The sequence below is a fragment of the Elephas maximus genome, chromosome 9 (genome assembly GCF_024166365.1).
Source record: "Elephas maximus indicus isolate mEleMax1 chromosome 9, mEleMax1 primary haplotype, whole genome shotgun sequence".
In the NCBI taxonomy this organism is placed as follows: Eukaryota; Metazoa; Chordata; class Mammalia; order Proboscidea; family Elephantidae; genus Elephas; species Elephas maximus.
The window spans coordinates 46,433,518-46,446,672 of NC_064827.1; the positions used below are offsets into that span (position 1 = coordinate 46,433,518).

Sequence of the window (13,155 nt, forward strand, 5' to 3'; positions counted from 1 at the left end):
CATCACAATATAGAGTAGGAAAGAAACCTTTTGCTTTATTTCTAATTTATTATTTTAGCCTTCCCCAAAATAGGTTACTGAAAGTTGTTCTTGTGTTCTGGATTTCCAGGGCGCTGGTGGTGCAGTGCTTAAGAGTTCAGCTGCTAACCAAAAAGCTGACAGTTCAGATCCACCAGCTGCTCCTTGGAAACCCTGTGGGGGAAAAAGGAAAGATTTTAGCCCCATAAGACCCACTTTGTTCTTCCGACCTCCAGAAGTCAAAAATAATAGATTTGTGTTGTTTTAAGCCACCAAGTTTGTAGTAATTTGTCACAGAATAGGAAATTAATACATATTTGTAGCGCTCCTTCCTCCTCTTCTCCTTACCATGTCCTCTTCATATCCAGGGTAAATCCCATTCCTGTTCTTTTGGGAACTTTATTGTTCACTGACTACCCGATCATTACTGAAATCACTTTCTGATCCTGAATCATTTTCTCTATATATACTTTCTCAGCTATAACCATTGATTTACGTAATTATCATCTATCTATAGGTAATACATGATGTTTCTTTCAAGCCAAAATATTGGTCCATATTTGGGTATCCAAATGCCCACTCAACATCTCCATCTCCCAGGTAACTCAATTTGGCAGGTCCAAAACCAAACCCATTTTTTCCTTGAAATGCCTTCCATAATTCAGTAAATGTCACCATTAACCCAGCTGCTTAAGCCAGAAATAAGGGAGTCTTCTTTGATTCCTTTCTTTTCCTCATGACATATATACAAATCAGTACTGGTCTGCTCATCCACCCCCTTGAACTCCCCTTAAAATCCAGTATCCACACTGTATCTGATGTTAGTTTAAACGGGCAACTCTGAACTCCCTACCTTGATCAATACAATTCCTGTGTGAACCTCAAACTAAATCCTGATATAAAAAAGTCAGAAGACAATGTCTGAAACAGAAAAATCATGAAGTAACAATACAGTTATCCTATTTAGAGACATGGGGGCAGTGGTGGTTTAGTGTTAGAATTCTCACCTTCTATGCCAAGATCCAGGTTCAATTCCTAGTCAACGCACGAAGTGCAGCCACCACCCATTTGTCAGTGGAGGCTTGTGTTGCTGTGATGTTGTACAGGTTTCAGCGGAGCTTCCAGACTAAGACACACTAGGAAGAAAGGACTGGCAAACTACTTCTGACAATCAGCCAAAGAAAGCCCCACAGATCATAACGGTCAGATCCACAATCAGTCATGACAGGACAAGGCAGCGTTTCACTCCATTGTGCCTGGGGTTGCTTTGAGTTGGGGGCTGACTCCACGGCAGCTAACAATTTAGAGGCACAGAGGTAAATACTGATATAATTAGCAGAAAGAGGTGAATGTTGTTGCCCTGGGGAAGAAGGTTAAGGACTGTCCTCCTCTCCAAACTTGGAGACCTATCAACTTAAAAAATTTAGAGTTTTCCTTTGGTGGTATTACATATACACAGCATCAAGCAGTAACACTGTCTTTTACAGAGTGCTTGATATAATGTCTCTTTAGCAGGATTAGCAATTATTCTGGTCCAAAACAAAAGGAACCAACATAACGCACCTTGTAATGATCACAATATTAAAATAGTCTCACCAGTGATTGTAGGTTTGCAGCAAAAAGTAGGATAAGAAAAATAAAAGCCCAATTGTTTCTTAATTGATAAATTTATTAAAAATACAGACTAACAGTCCTGTGCTCCAATGTCATTGTGGTTATGTGCTGACTTCTACAAAGCATAACTACCATAACTGTAAGGGATTCTTCATAAATACACTCTGGACAGAAAAAAAGGTAAACAGAAATGACTGCCAAGACAGTACCATTTTAGGCACAATTCTCTTATAATTAATACTTGCCAGAAAATGAAGTTTGACATTATTTACAATCATACCAACTATCACTGAGGCTGAATATCACAGGCATACAGGCACAATACGACCACAAGAAATCTTTTCATACTTTCCAAATAGTTTTATATTTTAGCTATGAAGGTCAGTAACCACAGCAAACTTGTTCTTAACAAGTAGAACTTTTAGGCCCATTCAAAGAGTCTCTTATATCTTTCTGGGACCATTCATTTGCAGATGGGAGCAAATGTTCTTCTTATCATGCATTCGCACGTGATGCCAAATCTTCATATGCTATCCAACTTCTTTAAGATAAAAGGAGCTAAAAGAAAAACAAAGCGAAAATTAGTTTTCAGTTCTATTAGTCACAAGTTCCTTTAGAGAATTACAAGATCAGGAGGAAACCTCACAGGTATAGTTCAACAATTGTTTTTAAAACGACTCCAAGTGATGGTCAAGCCTCTGCATGAACAACCCAGCCAAGGAGACTCGCTGCCTTCCATGGCAGTTCATTCCAGTGTCATTCCACTATGATTATTATCAAGTTCATTCTTAGACTACATAAAATCTTTTCTCCATGCAGTTCTCCTCCTTAAGGCCATAAAGAGTATATTCAGCCCTCTTCAAATGACAAACTTTTACTTGTTTTGGTGATTTTTTTTTTAATCTATTAAAGGAACAAAACTACAGCAAACAAATGGACAAATTTTCACCTTTAAAAACTCATTTACAGAAAGCAGAGGGTATGGGAAAACAATACTAAACTACAGAACCAGAAGAGCTAAACTCACATTTTGGTATTCCTACTGATTAACTATATATCACCTATGTGTTCCAGTTCACATCAGAAACAGCCCTGCCTCAGTTATTATGAAATCCGTTAAGATGGTATATATAGAAATGTCTAGGAAATTAGAAAGTGCTTTATGAAACTAAAAAAGTCATATTATTATTCTGTGTAAAAATGCTGTGGCTAAGAAAGCTAATAGAATGACCTTCTTTCTTAAAACTCATACCAAATTAATGCAACATTTTGTACTAAACATACTGATCTGTCACAGCTAAGTCAGCAGTATGCCAGTCTTTTCTACTAATTCTTAATTAGAAAAATAAAAAATGAGCAGTAATGTCCATCAACCAAAAGGGTGGCAGTTCAAATTCACCAGGCGCTCCTTGGAAACCCTATGGGGCAGCTGTACTGTGTCCTATAAAGTCACTATGAGTTGGAATCAACTCGACTGCAATGGGTTTAATGTCAACTGATAAATGTATAAACAAAATGTATTACAGCCGTACAATGGAATATTATTCACCCATAAAAAAGAATGAAATACTGATACATGCTACAACATAAACCTTAAAAACATGCTGGGTGAAAGGAGCCAGACACAAAAGGCCACACACTGTATAATTCCAATTATATGAAATATTCAGCATAGGCAAATTCAGAGAGACTGAAAGTAGATTACTGTTAGCCAGGAGCTGGGGGTTTGAGGGACAATGGGGAGTGATTGTCCATGTTTTTTTGGGGGTATGTAAATTTCTAGATTCGGATAATGGTCAAGGCCGCACAACCTTGTGAATATACTGAAAACCACTGAATTGTACACTTAACAAAGATTTAAAAAAAATTTTTTTTGTTGTTAAAATTTTCTTAAAATGCTGAGTCATCCAAATACGAAGGTCATTCAAAAGAAACAAATATTTTAATCGCAGCTAGGTCAAAGAAAAAAAAAAAGGTAAGACCAGGAAAAAAAGAGTACATTTGGGAGTTGCCAAGGCTGTTGAACTAGCAGGATGGTTCTGGAGTTTCTGTTCCCTTTGGTTTCCCCCTGGTGGAAAAGCAGAGTAATACCACAGAAAGTGAAAGGGGCATTGATTAAGGGAGACCGTGTCCTAAGTGGGGGCCCTGGTTGCTAACCATTTGGCTGCTAACCGAAAGGTCAGCAGTTCGAATCCACCAGCCGCTCATTGGAAACCCTACTGGGTAGTTCCACTTTGTCCATTAGGGTCACTATGAGTCAGAATCGGCTCGACTGCAGCAGGTTTGGTTGGGTTTAAGCAAGAAAAGGATATTGAAGTGATGAGAATGAGGAAATTTGGGGCAAGTTACTTCTGAAACTCATCAGTAAAAGGAGAACACTGATCTATAAAGCTGCTTCCAGCTCTAACGTTCAAGCTTGCCTGTGATCCTGATACCTTGTGTAAGTCACCTCTGAAAGTTGAATTCTCGTTTGCAAAAGGGTTATAAGAATCTTTGGCCTGGGCCACATAAATCAGAGACTACACCAGCCTGAGACCAGAAAACTAGATGGTGCCCGGCTACAACCGATGGCTGCCCTGACAGGGAAAACAACAGAGAATCCCGGACAGAGTAGAACAGTGGGATGCAGACCTTAAATCCTCATAGAAGACCAGACTTAGTGGTCTGACTGAGACTAGAAGGACCCTGGAGGTCATGGTCCCCAGGCCCTCTGTTAGCCAAGACTGGAACCATTCCCAAAGCCAAGTCTTCAGACAAGGATTGGACTGGACTATACGACAGAAAATGATACTGGTGATGAGTGAGGTTCTTGGCTCAAGCAGACACACTAGACTATGTGGGCAGCTCTTGTCTGGGGGAAGATGAGAAGGCAGAGAGGGACAGGAGCTGGTTGAATGGACACGGGGAATACAGGGTGGAGAGGAGCAGTGTGCTGTCTCACTAAGGGGAGAGCAACTAGGAGTGCATAGCAACGTGTATATAAGTTTTTGTATGAGAGACTGACTTGATTTGTAAACTTTCACTTAAAGCAAATTAAAAAAAAAATCTTTGGCCTACCCTCCCTCAAAGGGCTACTGTCAAGACCAAGTAATGGAAGTAACTTTCTGTCATCTGTAAAATGAAATAAAATCTCAGGTATTATCATTAATCCTCTAGACTCACATCCTTCTCATTCTTTCAAAAAAAAAAAAACACAATTACTTTTTCATCCACTGTACAGATAAACAGAAAGGGAGTAAAACTCTTGGATTTCAAAAGTCAGCACTGATAGAAGGGCAACTGCTACGGAGTTAGGAATCCTGGATTCTAGGTCAGGATCATTCTCAATCGCTGAATGACCTTGAGCCAGACACTTGTCTACTGTAGAACGCAGTTTCTTTGTCTGCAAAATGAGAAAGTTGCTCTGGGGTATAATCTTTGAGGCTCTTTCAATTCTAACGCTCTAATACCTGGACAACCCAGGATGATTACCCAACGCAGACCCAGCCACCGCGTGCTCTTCTATACCTCCACCGCAACCAGCCGACCCTAGGCCACGCGTGCCCCGGCCGCCCTCGGCGCGTACACGCTTTAGTCCCCTCCGCCCGAGGCCCACAGCCTCTCCTCCTCCGTCCACCAGACGCCTCAGATCAGCTCCTCACAGGCCCCCAGCGGCCTGCAGGGCCAGGGTCGGGTGGGCGGTGTCAGGGAGCTCCCTGCTGGTCTCACGGTCCCAGCCTGGGGGAACACTCACTGACTCGCAGCAAGGCCACGTAGATGAGAAAGTTCCGTATGGAGGAGATCACGTCCTCGCGCATCTTCCGTTTCATTTCCTCCGGGTCCAGCTTCGGAGCGAGGCCCTCGATCCGGAACATTGCGACTCTGCCTCACTAGCTTACAGCCGTCGAGTTCTCTCTCCTCACCGGCCTCTTCGCGCCCGGAATTCGGCCCCATACCACTTCCTGTTCCCGCCCCCTCATTCACACGCGAGTCGACGGGACCTTACGAGGGACAATTCTCATCGTGGCCGAGTGGTTTTGAAGAATGACAGCCTGAAGGGGGCGGCCGCAACCTTAGCGACGCAGGACTTGGCGTTTTCCAGGCAGTTTATTTAATAACCTCACCAGGCGCGTAATGTTGCAAAATGCTTTTACACCCCTGAAAAGACGGTACAACATAAGTTGCAGGGCTGGCTCATAGGTATTATCATAAGTAATAATAAAATGATAATAGCTAACATTTATTGAGTACTTAACCCTCTCGCTTTACGTTAGTACGTCATTTTATCCTCATTCCACTCCATGAATTACTTTAATCTCCATTTTCCTAGATGAGAAAGCTGAAGCACAAACATCTTAAAACAACAGCAAAACTTGCCCAAATGTGCTTTAAAATACCTCAAGGGGGAAAAAGTGTTGGGGAAAGGGAGGTGAAACAATATTAGGAAAATATCAGAACCTGCTTAAACTGGTGATTAGTATATTATCTTAGTTAATTATTCTAGCCTTTCTATTTTGAGTATGTTTGAAATCTTCCATGAAAGTTAAGACAAAGAGGACAAAACTTGCCCAAGATCACACAACTCGTCAATGGCAGAGCAGGATTTGATATGAGTTAATTCTGTGCAACGCTGGATACAATGTTTTTAACCTTTTCCATATTATTGCTGTAAGTGATCCCTACAAATCATAATTTGGCCCAATAATACAGCATGTATAAAGCAGATTCAAATTTGTTCAACATTTTACAGATGAGGAAAGGGAGGCCCAGAGACAGAGTGCACAGCCCAAAGTCACTTTGCTAGTGAGTGCCAGTCTCAGGGTTCTAACTCAGATAGTTATAATGGCAAGTTGAATCTCTTTCCCTGCACCCTAATGCTTCCTTGTAGTATTTAACAGTTTGTTTTTTTTTTTTTTTTACTTGCATAGATGGGCATCCCTGAGTCAGAAGGTAGGGGGTTAATGTAACCAGGAGATTTCCTATCATGGAAACATCAAAACAATGTTAGTAGGCTGCTGCCCCAAATTATGCATGTCAACTATCTGTGTATTATTCTTAGACGTGAACCAGATGACTGAATTGCTCACATAATTTCAAACCAGAATGTTTCTTCTTGGTTGCACATTGCATAGCGACAGTGAATTTTTGAGAAATAGAACAGTAATTTACTATAGGAGCAACTAATAACTATAAGCATTTCCATCCATCTTCCTGATTTACAGAATCAAAAAAAAAAAACTCATTAAAAAACATTAGAGCAAGAAAGAGAACTCAAGTGCATATGCAGGCTTTAGTAATCTCTTGCATCTATAATTCATGCCCTACAATAGCAGAGGCAGCTCTGGAATGGGAGGGGCTGACTTCCAAGGAATAGCTATCAGCCAGTCTTTCCCCAGTGTTTGGAAAGCCCGCACTGGAAAGCAGTAAGGGCAACGGAAAGAATCTGGACAGGAAGACTGGAGATAGCTTCTAGATCTGGCACTGCTACTAACTAGTCACATGACAAGGGACAAGTCTGTTTCATTGCAACTCTGTTTCTTTAGTTGTAAAGAGAGGGAATATGATTAGATGCTCTTGAAAGCCCCCTCCAATTCTAACAGTTTGTGTTCTGCGTTCTAATTGTGTCATCCTGGACATTCTGGTCTGGAGTGGATGGATATCAAAATATTATCAAATGTGGTCAGACGTCAACCAGCAAGTGTGTTCCATAGTAAGAAGAATTCTAACAATAAGGCATAGTTCCTCCACCTAAATTGTGAGGCAAAATGGTTTGGGAAGGAATGAATCTGTCCTTATGTGATACCAGTAACTTAGACCTCTAGTGCTGAGTTTAGATCATCAGTTTACATATGGAACTATCAATTGTTTCTTCTTTACTGAGATGCTTTAGGGTAACTTGCCTGGATTCGTAGGGAACCAAAAAGGGGAGAAACTAGCCCAAAATCATGTTTCTTGGTGAAAAGAACAACCAGTTTTTAGTATTTGAATTTTATTTATCAAATGCCATATTAAAGCAGCACTGTTTACTGTGTAAGTGATACAGTGGCAAATGGCTAGCCTGTTAAAGGGCAGAATTATTCTCATAACAATCCTCTTAGAAAGGTCTGGTGCTTTCCTGTCTGGATGGAGGCAGGAAGGTAGTGGGTGGAAGTAAGGAGTAGTTATGTGTTGGGGTGAGGAATTGGTTCTGATAGTCTAGGAGGGCAAACCGTCCCTGTCTCAGAAAGGTTCATCCTGATGATCTCTGTCTTCGCCGTGCGTAATTCCTTTGTTTGTAATGGAAGAGGTTAGACTCCTTTCTTTTTTTTGGCATGTAGGTGGTGGTATTGTCTAATTACAATCAATATGGGTGAGGGAAATTGAGAGAACATTCCTCAAGAAGTCAACCTTGGAGTGAGCTGTTTCATATTCATATCTTATATCCCTCAATGTTATTCTCATTGGGATGACAAGGGGTTTGGATCTAATCTTTAGAGTCACTTGCACCTCTAAAATGCTGTAATTCTGTGTTCATCTTGCCTATTCTTCCTTCATGACCTTGAACTAAAAGCTAAAAGGAAAGGATTCACTGTGATTTGCCGTGAAAGGCAAAATTAAAAGTATACACACATAATTTAATACTGATATTTGTATTATTTAGTCTGATCACAGAAGAAATGGTAGCTAACAAAATTGTCTTATTTTCCATTTTGACCTCAGGAGGGATTTAGGATCCATTTCCTTTGCCTTGACTTCCCAGTCAATATGTACAAGCATTCAATGTGTACAGCATTCAATGTGTACAGCCTACCCTTAAGAGAATTAAGAGTTGTAATTTCCATCACCGGGGAGGAATTTGTATTTGCAAGGTCAGAGATCAACAGATGACTCATGGTTGGGGAGTAAATCCAGTAAAATCATAGGACCCTTGTGGTTCCTAATTCAGTGGGAGCTATAGGCTTTGGGTATTGAACAGTTCAACCCCTTCATTTGACAGATGAGGAAACAGAAGCCCAGAGGGAAGCTAGATAGAGTCAGAGCTAGCTGGGACTAGAAGAGGTCTCTGGGCTACCCACTTGGCACCTTTTCCTATCATATGTTGCTGCTTTTAATACTTTAACCATGAATATCCTCATTGACAATCATCCTCTCAGAGGTAAGGATTGGAAAAATGGAGTGTTGTTAACCCTCAGATTGGGAGGGACAGGATAAGCAGTAGCTGCTACTTACCAACATACTGGGGGGCAGCTCTTCTTTCCATGTTTCCACACCCATCACCAGTTGTCAGTCTGCTCCACACCTCCGGTTCCTCATTCCTTTAGTAAATGAACAAAGTCTATAATTCCCAAAATAAATTCAGCTTTGGAGTCCACTGAGGAGCCCTGGTTGCCTAGTGGTTAAGCACTCAGCCACTAACTGAAAGGTCAGTGGTTCGAGCCACCGGCTGCTCAATGGGAAAAAGATGTGGCAGCCTGCTCTTGTAAAGATTACAGCCTTGGAAATCCTATGGGACAGTTCTACCCTGTCCTATAGCATTGATAGGAGTCAGAATCAACTCGATGGCAATGGGTTGGAGTCCAGTCAGGACCCAAGATGAATGAAACAAAGATCAAGACAAAGGAAAGACACTTGAACTCTCAGGAAGAGTTGCTCTGTGATAGGTGTTAGCCACGTCCACACCCAGGAGATGGTATAACTTACTACCAGAAATTACTGTCTTACAAGAGGCAGCTTCAGGAAGAGGTATGTTTTGAACCTAAAAGGATGAGTAGACTTTTGATAATCCTCACCTCACTGGTATTTGCTTTCTGCAATACCTCATTCCCTGTTCTTATTTTTAGGACTTTGTTGTCTGGATGACTCAGAAGTGTATGATCTCTCTCCAACTGGACTGTAAGTGCCTCAGGTACAAGGAACATGTCCTCGCTCATTCTTAATCCTCCTAACACTGAACACAGGTATTTATATATGGCAGATACTCAGGAAATTACCCTTTGAATGAATGAACTTAGTGTCTGCTAACCTTCAGAATTCATAAATCGGTGGCTTTGTGTATTAGGTTTTAAGCAAATTGTGCCCAAAATATATGCATTCAAAGTTCTGCATTCTATTTTTATATAGTTACTTATTCTGTCACTGTCTTAATACAACTTGTTTTTGTTTGGCTAAATAAAATTATTTAATAGTTTTAATGCATCACAGTTAAAGTCGAAGGATGAACTTTGAAATTTATTTGCTTTTACTTATTTATAGCAGTATAATCATATAAAATTCATATTATACTTTTAATAACTTGTTTTTTCACAAAAAGAACAGTTATTATTATAAAATTTAGAAAATACAGAACTAAAAAAGAAAATAACAATCCCTCATAGTCTTACAACCACTGTTGACACATTGGTGATAATTCTTTCAGCCTTTCTTCTATTCGTATGCATATGTAGTTGTCTGTTTCTGTCTCTTTATATATGTATATATATACTTTCTCACACATTTATATATTTTTTTTTTAGAAAAACCAACTATATAGTATATGCTTATTTTAACTTGGAGTTTTCATTTAAGTTATATTGACTATCTCCCTGTGTCTTTAAATATTCTTCTGAACATCATTAGTAATGGCTGCAATGTATGCCATTATATGGATGTACCATAATTTAACGAAACCTTTATGCTTGGAAACCCTGGTGGTGCAGTGGTTAAGAGCTATGGCTACTAACCAAAAGGTCAGCAGTTCAGATCCGCCAGGTGCTCCTTGTAAACCCTATGGGGCAGTTCTACTCTATCCTGTACGGTGGCTATGAGTTGGAATTGACTCAGAGGCAACGGGTTTGTTTTTTTTTTTTGGTTTATTCTTGGGTATTTAGGTTGCTTCCACTTTTCCCCTATAAATAATATTTCAGGGAACATCCTTATAACGCTGTCTTTGTGTACACTTTGCATTTTTTCCTGATCATTATAATTATTATTTTAAATTCAGAGATATCAATTTTTCCCATTGACCCTCTTTTTTTCTGAGGCAAAAAGGCACATTCTGGTCAAGAGTGTAGGTGTTCCATTTCTAGACCTTTTGGAATTACAAACGGGGGTGAGGCTTTTGTTTGTTTTATAAGAGGTTTGCTTCATTGCGCTGGAAGTTCTTAATATTTTGCAGCAGAGAAAGAAAAACATACTTTGCATTGACATTATTAGCTAGAGCACATCCGAATTTCCAGCTATCCCCATGCGGAGGTTGGAGGGTTGGTTTTGTACCCCCTCCCCACACACAAAAATACGTGTATATGTTATGTAAATATGCTTATACAGATGGGTAAAGTTTATTTCCTTTCACTAAAAACACGGTGTCGCTTTTCCCTTTTGTGGCCATTGCTAAAGCAGCAGCGGCCAAAATGTAGTTCAATCCGTTTGTGGCTTCTGACCGGAGCAAAAACCATAAAAGGCATTTCAGTGCACCTTCCCACATGCACAGGGAGATTATGTCTTCCCTGTTTCCAAGGAACTGAGACAGAAATACAGTGTTCGGGCCATGCCCATCAGAAAGGGTGATGAGGTTCAGGTTCTGCAACAACACTACAAAGGTCAGCAAATTGGCAAAGCAGTCTAGGCTTACAGGAAGAAATATGTCATCTACATTGAACAGGTGCAGTGAGATAAAGCTAATGGCACAACTGTGCATGTGGGTATTCACCCCAGCAAGGTGGTTATCACTAGGCTAAAACTGGACCAAGGCCGCATAAAGATCCTCAAGTGTAAAGCCAAATCTCGCCAAATAGGAAAGGAAAAGGGCAAAAGTAAGGTAGAAACAACTGAGAAGATGCAGGAGTAAAATAATCTTATATACAACTTCCATTTAAAACTGCAAAAAAGAAAAAAAAAAGCAGTGCCTGGGATATAGTGAATGATCAATCAATATTTATCAAGGGAAGGAAGAAAAGAAGGGTCATTTGCTTATTATCTTTTCAATATTTTATTGTGTTTTTGGTGAACGTTTACACAGGAAATCAGGTTCTCATTTAATAATGTGTTATACACATTGTTCTATGAGTCAGAATTGACTTGACAGCAACAGGTTTTTGTTTTTTTATACATGTTGTTCAGTTCAGTGACCTTGGTTACATTCTTCACAATACATCAGCATTCTCGTTATTTCCATTTTGGTTGATCTGTTCCCATTAATCTAGCTTCCCTGCACCCCCTTGGCTTTTCATCTTTGATCTAGGGTAAATGTTTTGATTATTCTGTGTCATATTTGGAAAACCAGAGGTTCCCCCTGTAACCTAATGGAAAGATGCCAGCAATATATTATCTATCTAGTTCTCAGTGGCATACTGTCATACCATAGATCGGTGTTGCCAAAATGCCACTCACCTCATTGGTGGATTGTATTGCCACATCATATTTCTCAAAATCCATATTACCAACCAAAAATTTAAACACACTCAATTAGTAAGCATGCACTCCAATACTGAAAATACATGCCATCAAAAAAAAAAAAAATGTAGTAACGAAAGGGTTAAAAAACAGAAAACAAATATTGGTGAGGATGTAGGGAAACTGAAACCCTTATTCATTCCTGGTGGGACTGCAAAATGGTACAACCACCATGGAAAATGGCTTGGTGCTTCCTCAAAAAAACTAGAAACACAGCTACTTTAAGATCTAGCAATTTCACTCCTAAGAATATACCTTAGAAATCTGAAACAAATCTATCAAGGCTTCCTAACTATCACACAGGACAGCCATAATTATGCTTGCAAGCCTTATCTCAAAGAAATAAAGGGGAAAAAAGCAAAAGTTTACAAAACTAACACGTCTAGGCAGCATCGTCTAACAAAACGCTCAGCCTACACAACAGTGAGGCTCCAAGTCTGGTCTGCTGAGCTTAACACATTTCAGAAGGGACCCACCTTGACAATAAATGCATTAGAACTGTAATAACACCTTACTTCTGAGGTCCAAAGGCATAAAAAGTGGCAGGCATACCGTTTATGCCAATAGTAATGAAAGTAGTAGGAGTGAGATGGTATCTCATTGTAGTTTTGATTTGCATCTGTCTAATGGCTAATGACCATGAGCATCTTTTCATGTGTTTATTGGCTGCTTGGATGTCTTCTTTGGTGATGGTTCTGTCCATGTCCGTTGCCCATTTTATAACTGGGTTTTTTGACTTGTTGAGTTGTTGGAGTTTTCTATAAATTTTGGAGATTAGACCCTTATCTGATAAGTCTTATCTGAAGATTTTTTCCCAGCCTGTAGGTTCTCTTTAAGAAGGATCACTTACTGATTCATTGATCAGAGGTCTACCTTCTACAATGCTGGACTTGCTCTCACCCCCATTTCAGGAGCTCTCTGAGAAAGCAGTTTAGTGAACTCCTTACTTCTAACCTCCTCCAGAAACAAAGGCGAGGTACCAGAGTCCATTGTACACGTACTGCCCCAGACTTTTATGATATTTTCAGGATGACGGACCTGCTTAATCAAAGCCAGTGAGTAGATACCCACAAGCGTATTTTCTCATCTTAGAAAAAACAGAGAGCTTCCGTAGATAGGAAAACATTTTTCCTA

General features: G+C 40.0%; 1 protein-coding gene and 1 pseudogene across 1 annotated transcript; one reads left to right on the plus strand and one right to left on the minus strand.

Annotated features, from left to right (window-relative positions):
- Window positions 1–1,672: 1,672 nt before the first annotated feature.
- On the minus strand, window positions 1,673–5,581 carry TOMM5 (translocase of outer mitochondrial membrane 5). Its single transcript, XM_049896798.1, has 2 exons — window positions 5,366–5,581; window positions 1,673–2,190 (listed from the first exon to the last, which is right to left on the minus strand). Exons 1-2 carry the CDS (start codon window positions 5,484–5,486, stop codon window positions 2,156–2,158), a joined length of 156 nt encoding a protein of 51 aa, XP_049752755.1. The 5' UTR covers window positions 5,487–5,581; the 3' UTR covers window positions 1,673–2,155.
- Window positions 5,582–10,979: 5,398 nt separating this feature from the next.
- Window positions 10,980–11,416, plus strand: LOC126082929 (60S ribosomal protein L26-like; annotated as a pseudogene).
- Window positions 11,417–13,155: the final 1,739 nt, after the last annotated feature.

Coding starts and splice junctions, on each gene's coding strand:
- TOMM5 (XM_049896798.1), bottom strand. CDS start 5,486: ATGTTCCGGATCGAGGGCCTCGCTCCGAAGCTGGACCCGGAGGAAATG. Junction 2,191..5,365: donor CGTGGCCTTGCTGCGAGTCA/GTGAGTGTTCCC, acceptor TTTTTCTTTTAG/CTCCTTTTATCTTAAAGAAG.